The sequence below is a fragment of the Saccopteryx bilineata genome, chromosome 5 (assembly GCF_036850765.1).
Source record: "Saccopteryx bilineata isolate mSacBil1 chromosome 5, mSacBil1_pri_phased_curated, whole genome shotgun sequence".
NCBI classification, from domain to species: domain Eukaryota; kingdom Metazoa; phylum Chordata; class Mammalia; order Chiroptera; family Emballonuridae; genus Saccopteryx; species Saccopteryx bilineata.
The window spans coordinates 170,485,930-170,506,666 of NC_089494.1; the positions used below are offsets into that span (position 1 = coordinate 170,485,930).

The following is a 20,737-nucleotide window of genomic DNA, read 5'->3' on the forward strand; positions in this document are numbered from 1 at the left end:
AAAATAATACTCTAATTCTACATAAAGTTTTTCTATTTGTTAGAAGCTTTGTTGGTCAGTTCTGTCAAAAACAAAAAAATTTCAAGCATGACCCAGGACACACATTTTGAAATAGAAAAATAATGAATTGAATTAATTCTTTTGCTATGTTTTAAACCATAATAATAGGAGGTCTGTGAAGATTTGTATTCTGGCCAGTTGTGCGCTAAAAGCCAATATGTCCTGGGAAGACAGTGATTGATTAGAGCTTTCAGGTCAAATTGACTTGTATTAAATCCTGACTCAGTTATTATTAGCTATCTAACCTCGGGTGAGTAACTTAACCTCAAATACAAATTGGTAATAAATTAGCTCCTTACTTTAAGGGTATTTTATTTCTATTTTTTTTTATCATTTCATTTTGGCTTTCTGTTGTTGTTGTTTTTATTTTTGTGGGGATATTTTAAACTGAAGTTCATGTAAGAATCTCTTTTAGTTGCCAAGACCCAAAATTAAATAAGATTTTAAAAAATCAGACAATGAGTTAAAAATTTAGATCTCAAAACTACAGATGCTCAGAAGGGATTTTAAACAAAGGCCCTTTATTTTCTACTCAAATAACATTAATATTTGGATACCAACCAAGCTGGTTTCACAGCCCTCAATGAATGAAATCTCTCTTCTTTCAAAGGCCCAAGCATAAGTTTAAAACCTGTCATCACACTCTTCACCCAACCCAGTGGTTGGCAAACTCATTAGTCAACAGAGCCAAATATCAACAGTACAACAATTGAAATTTCTTTTGAGAGCCAAATTTTTTAAACTTAAACTATATAGGTAAGTTAATTGTTATTAACTTAATTAGGGTACTCCTAAGCTGGCCTTTGCACCCGCACATGGTATTTTATGGAAAAGCCACACTCAAGGGGCCAAAGAGCCGCGTGTGGCTTGTGAGCTGCAGTTTGCCAACCACTGCCCCAACCTTAGGAAGGATGGGAGCCCCCCCTCTAAAAAAATGTACACATTTGTTCACAACTTGTCTCTCTTGAGGACCCTCCTCCTTATATGCTCACAGCAGTTGGCAGTGATGTTAATTTTTCTTTCTCATTTGGGGCTAAGAAGCATGTCTGTAAATTTTCATGACATGGTAAAATATATAAAGAGAATAAGGAGAACATCTTACACTGTTACTCTCTTTCTTTGTCATGTGTTCTTTTGCAAATTCATGTCGTAAGCCTAGCTTTCCTATGTTGCTTCCCCAGTAACAAAGGTACCACATCTGAATGCTCACAGAGGAAGGAAATGTCATCGCATGTCTGGTGGCTAAATATATACTCCCTCTCCTGGCCAACTGATCCATGATTGTCTGGGGTTCCCAGCACCTTGTCTCTTGGGGTTAATATGATGTTTAAATGAGATAATCATCTACAAAGTACTTTGCATAAAGTCTGACACATAGAAAGTATTTTTTTTTAATAAATTTTTATTAATGGTAATGGGATGACATTAATAAATTAGGGTACATATATTCAAAGAAAACATGTCTAGGTTATTTTGTCATCAAATTATGTTGCAAACCCCTCGCCCAAAGTCAGATTGTCCTCCGTCACCCTCTATCTAGTTCTCTGTGCCCCTCCCCCTCCCCCTAACTCTCTCCCTCCCTCCCTCCCATGTCCTCCCTCCCCCCCCACCCTTGGTAACCACCACACTCTTGTCCATGTCTCTTAGTCTCATTTTTATGATCCACCAATGTATGGAATCATGTAGTTCTTGTTTTTTTCTGATTTGCTTATTTCACTCCTTATAATGTTATCAAGATCCCACCATTTTGCTGTAAATGATCTGATGTCATCATTTCTTATGGCTGAGTAGTATTCCATAGTGTATATGTGCCACATCTTCTTTATCCAGTCTTCTATTGAAGGGCTTTTTGGTTGTTTCCATGTCTTGGCCACTGTGAACAGTGCTGCAATGAACATGGGGCTACATGTGTCTTCACGTATCAATGTTTCTGAGGTTTTGGGGTATATACCCAGTAGAGGGATTGCTGGGTCATAAGGTAGTTCTATTTGCAGTTTTTTGAGGAACCACCATACTTTCCTCCATAATGGTTGTACTACTTTACAGTCCCACCAACAGTGAATGAGGGTTCCTTTTTCTCCACAGCCTCTCCAACATTTGCTATTACCCATCTTGTTGATAATAGCTAATCTAACAGGAGTGAGGTGGTATCTCATTGTAGTTTTGATTTGCATTTCTCTAATAACTAATGAAGCTGAGCATCTTTTCATATATCTGTTGGCCATTTGTATCTCTTCCTGAGAGAAGTGTCTGTTCATGTCCTCTTCCCATTTTTTAATTGGATTGTTTGTTTGTTTGTTGCTGAGTTTTATGAGTTCTTTGTAAATTTTGGATATTAGGCCCTTATCTGAGCTGTCGTTTGAAAATATCAGTTCCCATATAGTTGGCTGTCTGTTTATTTTGATATCAGTTTCTCTTGCTGAGCAAAAACTTTTAATTCTGATGTAGTCCCATTCATTTATCTTTGCCTTCACTTCTCTTGCCATTGGAGTCAAGTTCATAAAATGTTCTTTAAAACCCAGGTCCATGATTTTAGTACCTATGTCTTCTTCTATGTACTTTATTGTTTCAGGTCTTATATTTAGGTCTTTGATCCATTTTGAATTAATTTTAGTACACGGGGACAGGCTGTAGTCGAGTTTCATTCTTTTGCATGTGGCTTTCCAGTTTTCCCAACACCATTTGTTGAAGAGGCTTTCTTTTCTCCATTGTGTGTTGTTGGCCCCTTTATCAAAGATTATTTGACCATATATATGTGGTTTTATTTCTGGGCTTTCTATTCTGTTCCATTGGTCTGAGTGTCTATTTTTCTGCCAATACCATGCTGTTTTGATTATCGTGGCCCTATAATATAGTTTAAAGTCAGGTATTGTAATGCCCCCAGCTTCATTCTTTTTCCTTAGGATTGTTTTGGCTATTCGGGGTTTTTTATAGTTCCATATAAATCTGATGATTTTTTGTTCCATTTCTTTAAAAAAATCTCATAGGGATTTTGATGGGAATTGCATTAAATTTGTATATTGCTTTGGGTAATATGGCCATTTTGATTATATTTATTCTTCCTATCCAAGAACAAGGAATATTTTTCCATCTCATTGTATCTTTTTCGATTTCCCTTAACAATGCTTTGTAATTTTCATTATATAGGTCCTTTACATTCTTTGTTATGTTTATTCCTAGGTATTTTATTTTTTTTGTTGCAATCGTGAAGGGGATTATTTTTTTGAGTTCGTTTTCTAATATTTCATTGTTGGCATATAGAAAGGCTATGGACTTTTGTATGTTAATTTTGTATCCTGCGACCTTACTGTATTGGTTTATTGTTTCTAATAATCTTTTTGTGGAGTCCTTCGGGTTTTCGATGTATAGGATCATATCATCAGCAAAAAGTGATAGCTTTACTTCTTCTTTTCCGATATGGATGCCTTTTATTTCTTTGTCTTGTCTGATTGCTCTGGCCAGAACTTCTAGCACCACGTTGAATAAGAGTGGAGAGAGTGGACAACCCTGTCTTGTTCCTGATTTAAGGTAGAAAGTCCTCAGTTTTATGCCGTTTAATAGGATGTTGGCTGATGGTTTATCATATATGGCCTTTATCATGTTGAGATATTTTCCTTCTATACCCATTTTGTTGAGAGTCTTAAACATAAAATTGTGTTGTATTTTATCAAAAGCCTTTTCTGCATCTATTGATAAGATCATGTAGTTTTTGTTCTTTGTTTTGTTGATATGGTGTATTACGTTAACCGTTTTGCGTATGTTGAACCATCCTTGAGATTCTGGGATGAATCCCACTTGATCATGATGTATTATTTTTTTAATATGTTGTTGTATTCGGTTTGCCAGTATTTTGTTTAGTATTTTAGCATCTGTATTCATTAGAGATATTGGTCTGTAGTTTTCTTTCTTTGTGCCATCCTTGCCAGGTTTTGGTATGAGGGTTATGTTGGCCTCATAAAATGTGTTTGGAAGTATTGCTTCTTCTTCAATTTTTTGGAAGACTTTGAGTAGAATAGGAACCAAGTCTTCTTTGAATGTTTGATAGAATTCACTAGTATAACCGTCTGGGCCTGGACTTTTATTTTTGGGGAGATTTTTAATAGTTTTTTCTATTTCCTCCCTGCTGATTGGTCTGTTTAGGCTTTCTGCTTCTTCATGACTCAGTCTAGGAAGGTTGTATTGTTCTAGGAATTTATCCATTTCTTCTAGATTGTTGTATTTGGTGGCATATAATTTTTCATAGTATTCTACAATAATTCTTTGTATTTCTATGATGTCTGTGGTGATCTCTCCTCTTTCATTTTGGATTTTATTTATTTGAGTCCTGTGTCTTTTTTCCTTGGTGAGTCTTGCCAAGGGTTTGTCAATTTTGTTGATCTTTTCAAAGAACCAGCTCCTTGTTTTATTGATTTTTTCTATAGTTTTCTGTTCTCTATTTCATTTATTTCTGCTCTGATTTTTATTATCTCCTTTCTTCGGCTGGTTTTGGGTTGTCTTTGTTCTTCTTTTTCTAGTTCCTTAAGGTGTGAAGTTAAGTGGTTTACTTCGGCTCTCTCTTGTTTGTTCATATAGGCCTGAAGTGATATGAACTTTCCTCTTATTACTGCTTTTGCTGCATCCCAGAGATTCTGATATGTCGTATTTTCATTTTCATTTGTCTGTATATATCTTTTGATCTCTGCGCTTATTTCTTCTTTGACCCATTCATTTTTTAGAAGTATGTTGTTTAGTTTCCACATTTTTGTGGGTTTTTCCCCCTCTTTTTTGCAGTTGAATTCTAGTTTCAAGGCTTTATGATCAGAAAATATGCTTGGTACAATTTCAATTTTTCTAAATTTGCTGATATTGTCTTTGTGGCCCAACATATGGTCAATTCTTGAGAATGTTCCATGTACACTAGAGAAAAATGTATACTCTGTCGCTTTGGGATGAAGTGTCCTGTAGATGTCTATCATATCCAGGTGTTCTAGTATTTCGTTTAAGGCCACTATATCTTTATTGATTCTCTGTTTGGATGACCGATCTAGAGCCGTCAGCGGTGTATTGAGGTCTCCAAGTATGATTGTATTTTTGTTAGTTTTTGTTTTAAGGTCAATAAGTAGCTGTCTTATATATTTTGGTGCTCCTTGGTTTGGTGCATATATATTAAGGATTGTTATGTCTTCTTGATTCAACTTCCCCTTAATCATTATGAAATGACCATTTTTGTCTCTGAGTACTTTTTCTGTCTTGTAGTCAGCATTATTAGATATGAGTATTGCTACGCCTGCTTTTTTTGGGGTGTTGTTTGCTTGGAGTATTGTTTTCCAGCCTTTCACTTTGAATTTGTTTTTATCCTTGTTGCTTAGATGTGTTTCTTGTAGGCAGCATATAGTTGGATTTTCTTTTTTAATCCATTCTGCTACTCTGTGTCTTTTTATTGGTAAGTTTAATCCATTTACATTTAGTGTAATTATTGACACTTGTGGGTTCCCTACTGCCATTTTATAAATTGCTTTCTGTTAGTTTTGTATCTAGTTTGATTCTTCTCTTTTGTTTTTCTATCATTTGTTTTTGTTTGTTTGTGTTCCATACTTCTTTCCTCTGTTGCTACCTTTTTTAAGTCAAATGTTTTTGTGGTGGTTTTTTTAAGGGTGGTTACCATTAAGTAATGAAAAGGGTACCTACCATATTCATTGTAGTACCCTATCTTATAAGTATTTCTGCACTTCATCATCCTTTGCTACTGTTAATCTCCATCCTCTCCCCCCTTTTTTTCCTTTGTTGTCACAGTTTAAGTTTGGTTTTATTGTGTTCTTGGTGGAGCTGTTACTTGTGGTGTTGTTTTCTTTTGTTCTTTGAATCTGGTTGGAAAATCCCCCTTAGTGTTTCCTGGAGTGGGGGCTTTCTGTTGATAAATTCTCTCATCTTTTCTGTATTTGTGAATGTTTTTATATCTCCTTCATACTTGAAGGATAGCTTTGATTGGTATAGTATTCTTGGCTGAAAGTTCCTCTCTTTCAGGGCTTTAAATATTGGGGTCCACTCTCTTCTAGCTTGTAGAGTTTCTGCTGAGAAATCTGATGATAATCTAATAGGCCTTCCTTTATATGTTGTACTCTTCTTTTCCCTGGCTGCCTTGAGAATTTTTTCTTTGTCATTGGTTTGTGTCATCTTTATTATGATGTGCCTTGGAGTGGGTTTGTTGGGGTTAAGAAAACTTGGTGTTCTGTTTGCTTCTTGAATTTGAGGCTTTAGTTCCTTCCACAGGCTTGGGAAGTTCTCGTCTATTATTTGTTTGAGTATATTCTCCATTCCATTTTCTTTCTCTTCTCCCTCTGATATACCTATTATTCTTATGTTATTCTTTCTGATGGAGTCAGACAATTCCTGTAGGGCTTTCTCATTTTTTATTATTTTTGAGTCTCTTTCTTCTTCTCTCTGTTGTGCCTCAAGTTGTTTGTCTTCTATTTCACTAATCCTATCTTCAATCTGGGCTGTTCTGTTAGCTAAGCTTGTTACCTCGTTTTTCAGCTCGTGAATTGAGTTTTTCATTTCTGTTTGATTTGTTTTTATAGTTTCAATTTCCTTGGTAATATATTCTTTGTGTTCATTGAGTTGTTTTCTGATCTCCCTATATTGCCTTTCTGTGTTTTCTTGTATATCTCTGAGTATTTTTAAGATTTCTATTTTAAATTCTCTGTCATTTAGCTCCAAGGCTTCCAATATGTTAAGTCTTTTCTCCATAGATTTTTCCACATCTATTTGTGTTACCTCTCTTTCTTTTGTATCCATAATATTCGATTTCCTCTTTCTTATCGGCATCTGAGGGTGGTCTTATTGATAGCACGCAGGCGCACTCCCTCGCGGCTTGAATGAGCGTCGCTGCTGCGGTAGCTTCCTCCACACCCTCGTCTCTCAGATTCAAGTGATAACAGTCCTTTTGCTTTCAGTTTGTGTGGAACTCCAGAATGCTCCGAGGATAAATTTTTCTGTTTCTAGTTGATAAATTTGTTGTGATTTAGGGGAGAGCTGTCGGACGCGCTTCTCACGGCGCCATTTCCGTGACGTCACTCCCACATAGAAAGTATTTAATATTAACATCACTACCATTAATATTATTGAAAATATTTCTATATAAATAGCCTCTAAAAAGTAAAAACTATGAAAGTAAGAAGACAGGGGTTTTCCATAAGACTACCAACCACCCTGAGCTGGCCCAGCAGTAATGCCTGGGCATGTGGCATCTCTCATCAGCCAGCCACTAGTACACCTTTAGGAAGACTTTGAGAGAATGAAACCAATTTTAATATTAAACCTGAATTCTTAAACAAAATGAATAATACGGTTTAGCATCCAAAATAATTTATACTGAATCTGGCCTCTTCCATATTAGCTGTGACTCTGCATTTTTTGTGGCATCGATAATCAAGAACGGTCTGCCCATAATAGGTTCAGAATCCTGACACAATCTCTTCTTTTCTTGAAGAAAGAAAACGGATAAAGTCACTGCTCCCTAAACTATCCTGTGGAATTAAAAACAGTGTGCACAGTGTGCCCGTTCGAAGGAAGCGAGTCGTAGGAGGGAAGCCAGCAGAGGAGGTAAACCTACACGAAAAGTCCTCATGTCATTTCCCAGGAACAGCCTGAGTTTGGCGGGGGAAACAGGGTGGAATATGTAATTATAAGGAACTTGGAATCTTGCAATGGAAATATCTTAGAGCCACCTGTTTGTAGAATGGCAGTGACCACACAAATGTCTTTACAGGGAGAATTCCCATGGCAGGTGGCAGTTAGGGAGGATGACAAAATCAACTGTGGAGGAGTTTATATTGGTGGCTGTTGGATCCTGACTGCTGCACATTGTGTCAGGTAAAAAAAAAAAAATGTCTCTAATAGATTTTTGAATTTTCTGAACCAATGAAAATGAGTAATAGAAATTCTGATAGATGATAAAAACATAGCTAAGAAAAGTTATTGACGATTTCCACTCTACTAACTGCCCAATACCATCTGATATTCACAATAAGGCCAGTCTGAGACCCTACCGTGTTTCCCATAGACCCAAACTTGATCCCCGCTGACAAGGGCAGATCAAACCTGTAGGTACCATGTGACTTCACTGCGCCCATTTGCATGGTGGAAAAGTAAGTTGGTACTACCTACATTTATCTCTTCCTTTAATAAGGCTTCGGGATTCTCAGGTCAGAGAAGTGGGGTAGGCATAGTGTGTCTGGATTCAATATTAATATGTAACAAAAGATATCACAGAATTACTTACAGATCAAAAATATAATTTTTGATAAAAACCAATAAAGCAAGTTAATAGTGTCTCTATTCACCTGTGAAGGTTTTCATAATTAAATACAGCAGAATGGGGGACTTAAGCAACAGAAATTTATTTTCTCACTGTCTGGAGGCTAGTAGTTCAAGATCAAGATATCGGTAGGGGTGGTTTTTCCTTGGCTTGCAGACAGCTACCTTCTTGCTGTATCCTCACATGTCCTTTTCTCCGTGTGCCTGCATTCCTGATGTCTCTTTCTGTTTTTTAAAAGGGAACAAATCATACTGGATTAGGGCTTCATTCTTATGACTTCATTTAACCTTAGTTAAACCTCTTTAAAGGACCTGTCTCCAAACACATCCAGTCACATTGGGGATTAGGGCTTTAACATGTACATTTTAGGGGACACAATTTAGTTCATAACAGTGACTGCAGAGAAATGCCTAAAATGTGTTGATAATGAATGAATAAAGGTCATCTTGGAGGAGGACAGAGTTTGGGATTCTGGCCTCAGTTCTGATCTCGAGAATGAATAAAATATTTATTGAGCACCTCTTACAGACCAAATGCTGTGCCTGGCACTTCCACATCTGTTATTTTCTTTTAATATTCTCACACTTCTAAGACATAAATAGTAACCTTCTCGTTATATAGATAAGCAGACTGAAAGTGAGAAGTTATATAACTTGGCTAAAGCTACACTACTAGTTAGTAACAGAGCCAGGATAAAATCTATTTCAACATATCTGACAGGAATTCAGATGAAGATCTATTTAACAAATCTACAGATGACACAAAGCTGAGAGGGATGGAAGACAAATTGAATGATTAAATATGCTTCATGATACCCATAAAGGTCCTCATGGACTGGAGCAATGAGCCAGATCTAACTTCCTCCTTCTGAATGATCCTTTCCTCTTGGCTTCTGGGATGCACACTCTCCTGGTTTTCTACCATGCTCTGTAGAGTACACACCTGCCCCACCCTTTTCTTGCAGCTTCTCCCTCCTGTGACTGAGCATTATTGTTCAAGTGAAATTACGGAGTTCTTCTGTCTTTAGCCTGGTTTCCCTTCTCTTCTTACTTCTCTCCTTAAAATGAACTGTGCTGTATTCTGAAACAATGCTATATGCTGATACAGTATCTCTAGCCTGGACCTCTCCTCCAACCACTGACCTTCTTCTATGTATACTCTCTTGGCTATACCAAAAGTATATTGAACTCAAAATTTCTAAGACTGAGTTCATGATATGCCCCTTTCCCCAAATATGGTTCTGTCCCAGTGTTTCCTATCTCAGCAAATAACAACACCATTCACCTAGTGACACAAGGCAGGAATGAGCATTATCACATTTTACTCTCACAACCCTACTACAGCTCAGCCAATATATCACCAACTTTAGGCAGCATTTTTTATTTCTAATTATTTAATTCTCAAAACTCTCCATCTCCGTGGTTACCCTGCTTTTGCCTCTCATATGGATTATACCAACTGCCCCCTAATTGACTTACCTACATTCACTCTGCCACCGCCATTCTCCCTCATCTATCCATTCTCTATTGCAGCAAGAGCAGTATTTCCATATGTGGCTTTGATCACTTATTGCTCAAAATTCAATGGCCTTGCATTCCCCTTAGGATAAAAAACTAAATAGGCCCTATCTGGTTGGCTCAGTGGTAGAGCATTAGACCAGCGTGTGGATGTCCTGGGTTCAATTCCTGGTCAGGGTACACAGGAGAAACACCCATATGCTTCTCTCTACTTCTCCTATCACTTCTCTCTTTCTTACTCTCTCTCTCTTCCCCTCCTGTAGCCATGGCTTAATTGAAGCAAGTTGGCCCAGGCACTGAGGATGGCTCCATGGCCTCCACCTCAGGCACTAAGAGCTCAGTTGCTGAGCAGTGGAACAACATCCCAGATGGGCAGAGCATTAGCCCTAGTGAGCTTGCCAGGTGGATCCTGGTCAGGGCACAGCAGGAGTCTGTCTCTCTGCTGCCCCTCCTCTCACTGAATTAATGCTTTATGTAGTACGAATGTTCATGTATGTCTTTGCACCTCCTGACCATCCAGAGTACGATCATATAAAAATTTTTATTTTAAAAATGTGTAAGGCAACATTTAAAAAAGGCAAATGTATGTTCTTGTTTCTATAAATTGGTTATCAAACAACATGATTTTACAAGTGGCAAGATGGCGACAGAGTAGGTGGACATTTCAACTCCCACTTCCCAGGGCGGGCACATCCAGCAGCCAAATATGGAGAGCATCAGTTCAGGACCCAGCAACCCTTGTTAGAGTGGAATCTTAAGGAAGGGCTCCTCACACCTGACCCAAATAAGACATAGAAAATGCCAACACAAATAGTAAAAAGAACAGTGACAGCAGACAAGTAGCCGACAGATGATTAAAAAACAACAGCTGATGCCAACCCAAGAAAATCTAGAAACAACACAACTGGAAATTGGAGGCAGACAATACCAACCCTAGAATCAGCTAGCTACACAAACAACACATCCAAATAAGGAGTCTATACACAGATAAAATGGGATGACACAGAAATGCAATCCAAATGAATCAGTAAGAGAAAGTCCCAGAAAAAGAACTGAATGAAATAGAAATAACCAAATTACCAGATGCAGAGTTTAAAATAATGATTGTTAGGATGCTCAAAGATCTTAGAGCTACAATGGGTGGACATAATGAGCACCTAAATAAAGAGATAGCAAGCATCAAAAAGGATATTGAAATCATAAAAAAAGAACCAGTCAGAAATGACAAATACAATATCAGAGATGAAGATTATATTAAAAGGAATTAAAAGCAGGCTGGATGAAGCAGAGGATCGAATCAGCGATTTAGAGGACAAGATAAATGAAATTACAGAAGCAGAGCAGCAAAAAAAAAAAAAAAGAGGTTCAAAAAGTCTGAGGAAACTCTGAGAGCTCTGTGACAACATGAAGAGAAACAACATTTACATCATAGGGGATCCTAAAGGAGAAGAGAAAGAACAAGGAATAGAGAACCTCTTTGAAGAACTTCCTTAAATTGATGAAGGAAAAAGTACACAACTTCAAGAAGCAAACAGAGTCCCATTAAAGAAGAACCCAAAGTGGCCTAAACTAAGACACATCATAATTAAAATGCCAAAATTAAGGGATAAAAAAAGAATACTAAAAGCTGCAAGGGAAAAGCAGTCAATTACCTACAGAGGAGCTCCATAAAGCTAACATCTGACTTCTCAACAGAAACACTAGAGGCCAGAAAAGAATGGCAAGATATATTCAAAGTAATGCAAAACAAGAGCCTACAACCAAGACTTCTTTATCCAGCAAGACTATTGTTTAAAATTAAAGGAGAAATACAAAGCTTCCCAGACAAAAAGAAAAAAAAAAAACCCTCAAGGAATTCACTACAACCAAACCGATGCTGCAAGAAATGTTAAGGGGCCTGTTGTAAACAGAACAAAGGGGGGGAAAATCTAGAAAAAGAAGAATGTAGATTTAAAAAATAAAATGACAATAAACAACTACATATCAATAATAACCTTAAATATAAATGGATTAAATGATCCGATCAAAAGACATAGGGTAGCTGTGTGGATAAGAAAACAGGTCCTGTACATATGCTGTCTACAGAGACACACCTCAACACAAAAGAGACACACAGACTGAAAGTGAAGGGATGGAAAAAAATATTTCATGCAAAGGGAAATGAAAAAAATAGCAGGAATAGCAATACTTATATCTGACAAAATAGACTTTAAAACAAAGACTATAGTAAGGGATAAAGAAGGTCACTACATAATGATAAAGGAAGCAATCCAACAGGAAGATATAACCATTATAAATATCTACGCGCCTAATACAGGAGCACCTAAATTTATAAAGCAGATTTTGAGGGACATTAAGGGTGAGATCAACAGCAATACTATAATAGTAGGAGATTTTAATACCCCACTAACATCAATGGATAGATCCTCAATAAAGCAAATTAACAAAGAAACAGCAGCCTTAAAGGACACACTAGATCAACTGGATTTAATAGATATCTTCAGAACCTTTGACCATAAAGCAGCAGAATATACATTCTTTTCAAGTGCTCATGGTACATTCTCTAGGATAGACCACATGCTAGGACACAAAACAAGTCTCAATAAAATAAGAAGATTTAAATCATATCAAGTATCTTCTTGGATCACAATGGCATGAAACTAGAAATCAACTACAATGGAAAAACTGAAAAAATTCAAACACTTGGAAACTAAACAGCATGTTATTAAATAACAAATGGGTTAACAATGATATCAAATGAGAAATCAAAAATTTCCTTGAAGCAAATAAAAATGAACATTCAACAACTCAAAAATTTATGGGACACAGCAAAAGCAGTCCTGAGAGAGAAGTTTATAGCATTACAAGCATACCTTAAGAAGCAATAAAAAGGCCAAATAAACAACTTAATCATACATCTAAAAGAACAACAAACAAAGCCCAAAGGAAGTAGAAGGAAGAAAATCATAAAGATCAGAGCAGAAAGAAATGACATAGAGGCTAAAAAAACAATACAGAAGATCAATGAAACCAAAAGCTGGTTCTTTGAAAAGGTAAACAAGACTGATGAATCTTTAATCAGACTCACCAAGAGAAAAACAGAGAGGACTCAAATAAATAAAATTAGAAATGAGAGTGGAGAAGTAACAACTGACACAGCAGAAATACAAAGGGTTGTAAGAAAATACTATGAAGAAATGTATGCAAAATATTAAACAACCTAGATAAAATGGACAAATACCTTGAAACATATAATCTTTCAAAAATCAATCTGGAAGAATCAGAAAACTTAAATAGACCAATTACTTCAAATGAGATTGAAACAGTTATCAAAAAACTTCCAACAAACAGAAGTCCTGAGCCAGATGGCTTCACAGGTGAATTTTACCAAATATTCAAAGAAGAACTAACTTCTATCCTTCTCAAGCTATTTCAAAAAATTCAAGAGGAGGGAAGACTTCCAAGCTCCTTTTTATAAGGCAAGCATAGTCCTCATTCCAAAACCAGGTAAAGACACTTCAAAGAAAGAAAACTATAAGCCAATATCCCTGATTAACTTAGATGCTAAAATTCTCAACAAAATATTAGCAAACCAAATCCAGCAATACATTATAAAAAAATCATACATCATGATCAAGTGGGATTTATTCTGAGGATGCAGGGATGGTACAATATTCGCAAAACGATCAATGTGATTCATCACATGAACAAAAGGAAGGAGAAAAATCACATGATATTATCAATAGACGCAGAAAAAGCATTTGATAAAATCCAGCACCCATTTATGATCAAAACCCTCAGCAAAGTGGGAATACAGGGAATATACTTCAACATGATAAAGGCCATCTATGACACACCAATGGCCATCATCATACTCAATGGGCAATAATTAAAAGCAATCCCCTTAAGATTGGGAACAAGGCAGGGGTGCCCCTTTTCACTACTCTTATTTAACATAGTTCTGGAAGTCCTAGCCACAGCAATCAGACAAAAGGAGAAATAAAAGGCATCCAAATTGGAAAAGAAGTAAAACTATCATTATTTGCTGATGACATGATACTGTACATAAAAACCCTAATGTCACAGTAAAAAAACTACTGGATCTGATAAATGAATTCAGCAAGGGGGGAAGGATATAAAATTAATGTTCAGAAATCAGTGGCATTTTTATATACCAACAATGAACTGTCTGAAAGAGAAATTAAGAAAACAATGCCCTTCACTATTGCAACAATAAAAATAGAGTACCTAGGAGTAAATTTAACCAAGGAGGTTAAAGACTTGTACTTGGAAAATTATAAAACATTGATAAAAGAAATCAAGGAAGATACAAACAAGTGGAAGCATATACTGTGCTCATGGTTCAGAAGAATAAACATCATTAAAATGTCTATATTACCCAAAGCAATCTATAAATTTAATGCAATTCCTATTAAATTACCAATGGCATATTTCAAAGATATAGAATAAATATTCCAAAAATTTATATGGAACCAAAAAAGGACACGAATATCCTCACCAATCTTGAAAAAAAGAATAAAATGGGTGGTGTCACACTTCCTGATATCAAGTCATACTACAAGGCCATTGTCCTCAAAACAGTTTGATACTACATTGTACTCAAAACATTGTACTATAAAACAGCTATGGCATAAGAATAGGCATACAGATCAATGGAACAGAACAGAGAACCCAGAAATAAACCCACAGGTTTATGGACAATTGATATTTGACAAAGAAGGTAAGAACTTACAGTAGAGTAAAGACAGCCTCTTTAACAAATAGTGTTGGGAAAATTGGACAGGTACTTGCAAGAAAATGAAACTAGACCACCAACTTACAGTATTGACAAAAATAAACTCAAAATGGATAAAAGATTTAAATGTAAGACATGAAACCATAATCATCTTGGAAGAAAACATAAGTGGTAAGCTCTCCGACATCTCTCACAGCAATGTATTTGCTGATTTATCTCCACGGGCAAGTGAAATAAAGAACAGGATAAACAAATGGGACTATATCAAGCTAAAAAGCTTTTGCACAGCTAAAGACAATATGAACAAAATAAAAAGACAAACCACACAATGGGAGAACATATTCGACAATACGACTGATAAGGGGTTAATAACCAAAATTTATAAAGAACTTGTAAAACTCAACACCAGGAAAGTAACAACCCAATCAAAAAATGGGCAAAAGAACTGAATAGACACTTCTACAAAGAGGATATACAAATGAACAAAAGACATATGAAAAAATGTTCAACATCGCTAATTATTAGAGAAATGCAAATTAAAATCACAATGAGATACCACCTCACACCTGTCAGAAAGGCCCTCATTAACAAAACAACACAGAATAAGTGCTGGAGAGGGTGCAGAGAAAAGGGAACCCTCCTGCACTGCTGGTAGGAATGCAGACTGGTGCAGCCACTGTGGAAAACAGTATGGGGATTCCTCAAGAAATTAAAAATGCAACTGCCTTTTGACTTAGCTGTCCCACTTTTAAGAATATATCCTAAGAATACCAAGTCACTGATACAAAAGAAGAAATGCACCCTCATGTTTATGGCAGCATTGTTTACAACAGCCAAGATCTGGAAATAGCCCAAGTGTCTATCAGTGGACGAGTGGATTAAAAAGCAGTGGTACATATACACAATGAAATACTATGCGGCTGTAGAAAAAGAAGGAAATCTTACCTTTTGCAACAACCTGGATGGACCTGGAAACTATTATGCTAAGTGAAATAAGGCAGGGAGAGAAAGAAAAATATCATATGACCTCACTCATTTGAGGAATTTAATGAAAAATGTGAACTGAGGAACAAAATTGAGGCAGAGGTGGATCAAAGGTACCAGAGGGAAGGGGGAGGGAAGGATGGGATCAGAGAAGGGAAAGAGATTGGTGAAATTATATATACATAACACAGCGTTATAGAGAGCAGGACAGCAAATCCTGGAGGGAAAGGGGGAGGGCCTTGGGGGGAGGGAACAAAAGGGGTATCAATGGGAACATGGGGGTGGAGGGAGAGAGATATATTCAGTGGGACACTTGAATCTATGTAAGCACAGTAAGTTAAAATCATTAAAAAAATAAGAAAGAACCGCAAGAAATAAAAATAAATAAACATGATATTAAGTTAATAAAACTGTAACTGCAACTAATTTCATTTTTTGAAAAAATATTCCCAGGGTCAGTGAGCATGAAGAAAATTCACTACTCAAAGAGTTAAAAATAACAAGTAAACAATAACATAGCCTGGCCCATTAGGCCCCATATGGCCTGAGCCCTAATTATCTTAGTCAAGCTCATACTGCCCCACTGTTTCACCTCCTGCTCTCTGCTCTGCCCACTAGGGACTTCTTTCAGCTACTCATGTGCACGCAGAGGCAATTTAACAGCAGGCACACCTGGTGTGCGCCCTGGGCCCCACTTCTGAAGGGCCCCGCAAAACCCTAACTTTACACTTTTTTCTAATGACAAGGGGCCCATATTTCCTTCTGTGCCTGGGGTCTCAATCAACCTTAATCTACCTCTGTGTGTACCTCTCTCCTTGTGACAGAGACCATCAGATGTTGCCTCCCCTGCCTGAGTAGTTCTGTTTCCTGCTTAGCGCTACTCATCATTCGGATCTCAGCTCAATCTTCACTTCCTCAGAGAACCTTCCCTAATCCCTGAAGTCTTCTTGATAAACTCTTAGAACCCATCTGCTTTCCTTCCTCTCACTTTTCACAGTAGAGTATGTATCTTTATAAGTGTGATTATCTGTTTAATGCTACATCTTTCCCTAAACCCGGAGCTCCATGAGGGTAGGAACTATTTCTGCTTTGGCTCATTTCAGTATTGCAACGGCTACCACAGTATCTGGTATATTGTAGTACACATTAAGTATTTGTGTAGTAAACTGAATGCATAAACAGGGTTAACCCTTCAACTATATTCAGGACCTCTGATCCCCCAAAATAACCAAAATTAATATGAAAAACAGCATTCTTGGAACACCAAGTATTAACTAAAAGCATCCCAAACAACTTAGTAGCTCCTAGGATATCACTGTTGATTACCTGAGAAAAATGATGGTAGATGCCCAATTTGCTGGAAATCAAGACGTGAAAATTGGTATGAAAGAGAGTGAGGCATAAGAACAGGCAATGTTTAGCTCATTCACCATTTCAACCAGATTTTCAAAAAGCAACTATGTCCCACATACAATACTAGACATAGGCATCTATCCAAAGATTAATAAGACTCCATGTTTGACTTCAAGGCTTGAGAGCAAAGAAGTATCATATAATGCAGAGTTAGGATGAGGTCCTAAAGGTCAGGATAACGATGGCTGTGGTCTTCACTTTGAGAACCTCTGGGGTTAGCAGGGTGATGAGAGTGTGTAATCTGACTCTCCATTTCTGGCTAGATACTGTCTCATCTCTGCAAACACCCTCAGTGAGGTGCTCTCACTCCAGAGGCAGCTAACTCATTCTACTTGTGGGCATCTCTGGTTGTTAGCAAATTCTTTATGTTCCCAACACTGAGTTGTTAGGTGGATTATTCCTCTCTTCATCTACCCAGGGACTTTGACACTGCCCTAAGTGAACTTAAGCACACTGCTTCATGACAGCAAGGATTAAAAAATATCTGAGGCCCTGGTCGGTTGGCTCAGCGGTAGAGCGTCGGCCTGGCGTGCAGGAGTCCCAGGTTTGATTCTCAAACAGGGCACAAAGGAGAGGCACCCATCTGCTTCTCCACCCCTCCCCCTCTCCTTCCTCTCTGTCTCTCTCTTCCCCTCCCGCAGCCAAGGCTCCATTGGAGCAAAGTTGGCCCGGGCGCTGGGGATGGCTCTGTGGCCTCTGCCTCATGTGCTAGAATGGCTCTGGATACAACAGAGTGATGCCCCAGAGGGGCAGAGCGTCGCCCCCTGGTGGGCATGCCGGGTGGATCCCGGTCGGACGCATGCGGGAGTCTGTCTGACTGCCTCCCCGTTTCCAGCTTCGGAAAAATGAAAAAAAATTTTAAAAAAATATCTGAGCAAGTGAAAAATGCTCTTTAGAAGAAAAAGTATAAACATGAAGTATCAGAAGTCCATGTTTATTGTTGTGGTTTTATCCTCAACATATTTTATTTCCCTTTTTCTTTTTCTATTACAGAGCCAGTAAAGTTCACCGTTACCAAATATGGACATCATTACTAGACCGGGTGAAGTATAACCGTGGGATAGTTTTCCGTTATGTCAACAAAGTTATTATCCATGAAAACTACAATGGAGCCACCTACCAAAATGACATAGCTTTGATTGAAATGAAACCACCCGCAGGCCGAAAGGAATGTGAAATGTCTAATTCCATCCCTGCCTGTGTCCCCTGGTCTCCATATTTATTCAAACCGAATGACACATGCATCATTTCTGGCTGGGGCCGAGATAAAGGTACATGTTTTACCATGTTTTAAAAAGATTTTATTGATTGATTTTAGAGAAAGGAGAGAGAAAGAGAAAAGGGGTCAGGAGTGGGGGGGGGGACGAGGAGTATCAACTCATAGTACTTGTTTCTCAAATGTGCCTTGACAGGGCAAACCCAAAGTTTCAAACCAGCGACTTCAGCATTCCAGGTTGATGCTTAATCCACTGTGCCACCACAGGCCAGGAATGTTTTACAGTTTGTTCAACAGAATCTAGGGGTTGAAAATGAATGGGAATTGAAATGCATAGGAGCTAACCTCCTAGTACTCAGAAAGAACATAGCATCAAATCTAGAGTCATGAACATCCAGGTAGGTTGGCTTCCAGCGTGGGACCTATGCAGCTGCCCCGCAAGCTAGGCTCTGAGAGGCCCATGCTTTATTTACTGCTCTGCTGTCACCATCATAAAATTCTTAACAATTTTTGCAGAGGGTGCACCTCACATTTTCATTTTTCACTGGCCTTCGCAAATTATGTAGCTGATCCTGATCCAGATTTTTTTTTCTTCTTCTTCTTCTTCTTTTTACAGAGACAGAGAGAAACACAGAGAGGGATAATTAGGGACAGACAGACAGGAAGGGAGAGAGATGAGAAGCATCAGTCTTCCGTTGCAGCACCTTAGTTGTTCATTGATTGCTTTCTCATATGTGCCTTGACCATGGGGCTACAGCAGATTGAGTAACCCCTTGCTCAAGCCAGTGACCTTGGGCCCAAGCTGGTGAGCTTTGCTCAAACCAGATGAGCCCGCGCTCAAGCTGGAGACCTCGGGGTCTCAAACCTGGGTCCTCCGCATCCCAGTCCGACGCTCTAGCCACTGTGCCATCGCCTGGTCAAGTCTGATCCAGATTTTCAAAGGACACCTACGCTCTGTGATCCTAAACATACACTGAGGGGTAACAATTTACCAAGAAAAAGTATAGTGACAGGGGGACATGGAACATGGCTTTGGAATTTGTTGGAGGGATCCAGATGGAAGATAAACAGGTTTGGAAGGTACAGTCACAGTATATGCTGAGTCAGTGATCCCACAGCCTTCTGCTGTCTCCTCTCCCCTACCCTAGTCTCCATGCCCTAAACCTCCCCACATTCCACAAAGGAAAAAGACACAGGAAGAATTCATTTTTTGAGCCTCTGAGATTTGAGATGAACTAATAAGAGATATGGACATTTAGAGAAAATTTATTAGAAAGACCTGATAAATGAGAGGTTAGATTAGAATTAAATTAGCCAGTTTTCTTTCATCCTGAAGAGTTAGCCTTAAAATTTAGCTTCCTTATAACCCTTAAAACTCTTTGTAAATAACTTCATTGCATTGGTCTTATAGACTTATATTCTAACACATTCTTTATAATTGCCACACTGAGCCTCACCAGGCAGTGGCACAGTGGATAGAGCATCGGGCTGGGACAAGGAGGACCCAGATTCAAAACCCCAAGGTCGCCAGTTTGAGCGTAGACTCATTTGGTTTGAGCAAGGCTCACCCTTGAGCCCAAGGTTGCTGGCTTGAGCAAGGGGTCACTCGGTCTGCTGTAGCCCTGTTCAAGGCACATATGAGAAAGCAATCAATGAACAACTAAGATGCCGTAAAAAAGAATTGATGCTTCTCATCTCTCTCCCTTCCTGTCTGTCTGTCCCTCTCCCTGTCTCTCTCTGTCTCTGTCACAAAAAACAAAAACAAATAAATAAAATAATTGCCACACTGGAAAGTATAAAATATATGTATGAATTAACCTAGATTTGTAGTATGTTTGAATACCCAAGACATACAAAATACTAAATTTTATTAGTCATTAATTCATCCAGAACACATTATGTCCTTGTATTTGCTGGGTTTTTAATTTAAAAACTTTTATATACATTTATAAGTGTACTTAAAAGTAGAGATAAAAGTATAGTAAACCTAATTATTCATTATCCGGTTTCCACAGGTATCAACATTCTACCATTCTTGTTTTATGTCATTGAATCAATCACTATTTCAATAGAATAATTAGGAAGGTTCATTTATAAAGGGGTTAATTACAAAGAAGTGGGAGTGGGGTGGGGGAACCATGGGGCTAGGCAGAAACCCAGGGTTAACAGTACCAGAACTGAGACCTCTCCCAGATCGAAGGCCAAAGGGAAGGAGAAGGTACCGGAAGGAGAAAGAGCCCTAGGTACTGCAGGCTGCCTTGAGAGATGCAGTGACCTTGAGTTGAAGGTTATAGCTAGCCCCAATCTTGCTAACTTCTCCTTCCCTCCCTCCCTTCTGCTGGAAACCAGCTGGAAACCAGAGGCTGAAGGGTTCCTCCAGGCCAGGCTCTTAGGGCAGGGAGCAGGGCACTGAGGGTGGAGAATAGATCTGTAGGACAATCAGGAGTTATTCAACATATTCCAAACACACACTTATTTTTTTCCTGTAATATATT

At 38.1% G+C, this 20,737-nt stretch overlaps 1 protein-coding gene across 2 annotated transcripts in view; it reads left to right on the top strand.

Annotated features, from left to right (window-relative positions):
- CFI (complement factor I) overlaps positions 1 to 20,737 on the top strand; it is an 86,336-nt gene that overhangs the window by 54,750 nt on the left and 10,849 nt on the right. For both annotated transcript variants that reach the window (XM_066280773.1, XM_066280774.1), the window contains 3 exons: positions 7,529 to 7,641; positions 7,808 to 7,911; positions 18,020 to 18,297. In XM_066280773.1, the coding sequence (XP_066136870.1) occupies positions 7,529 to 7,641; positions 7,808 to 7,911; positions 18,020 to 18,297 (495 nt within the window). The remainder of the gene's footprint in view (positions 1 to 7,528; positions 7,642 to 7,807; positions 7,912 to 18,019; positions 18,298 to 20,737) is intronic.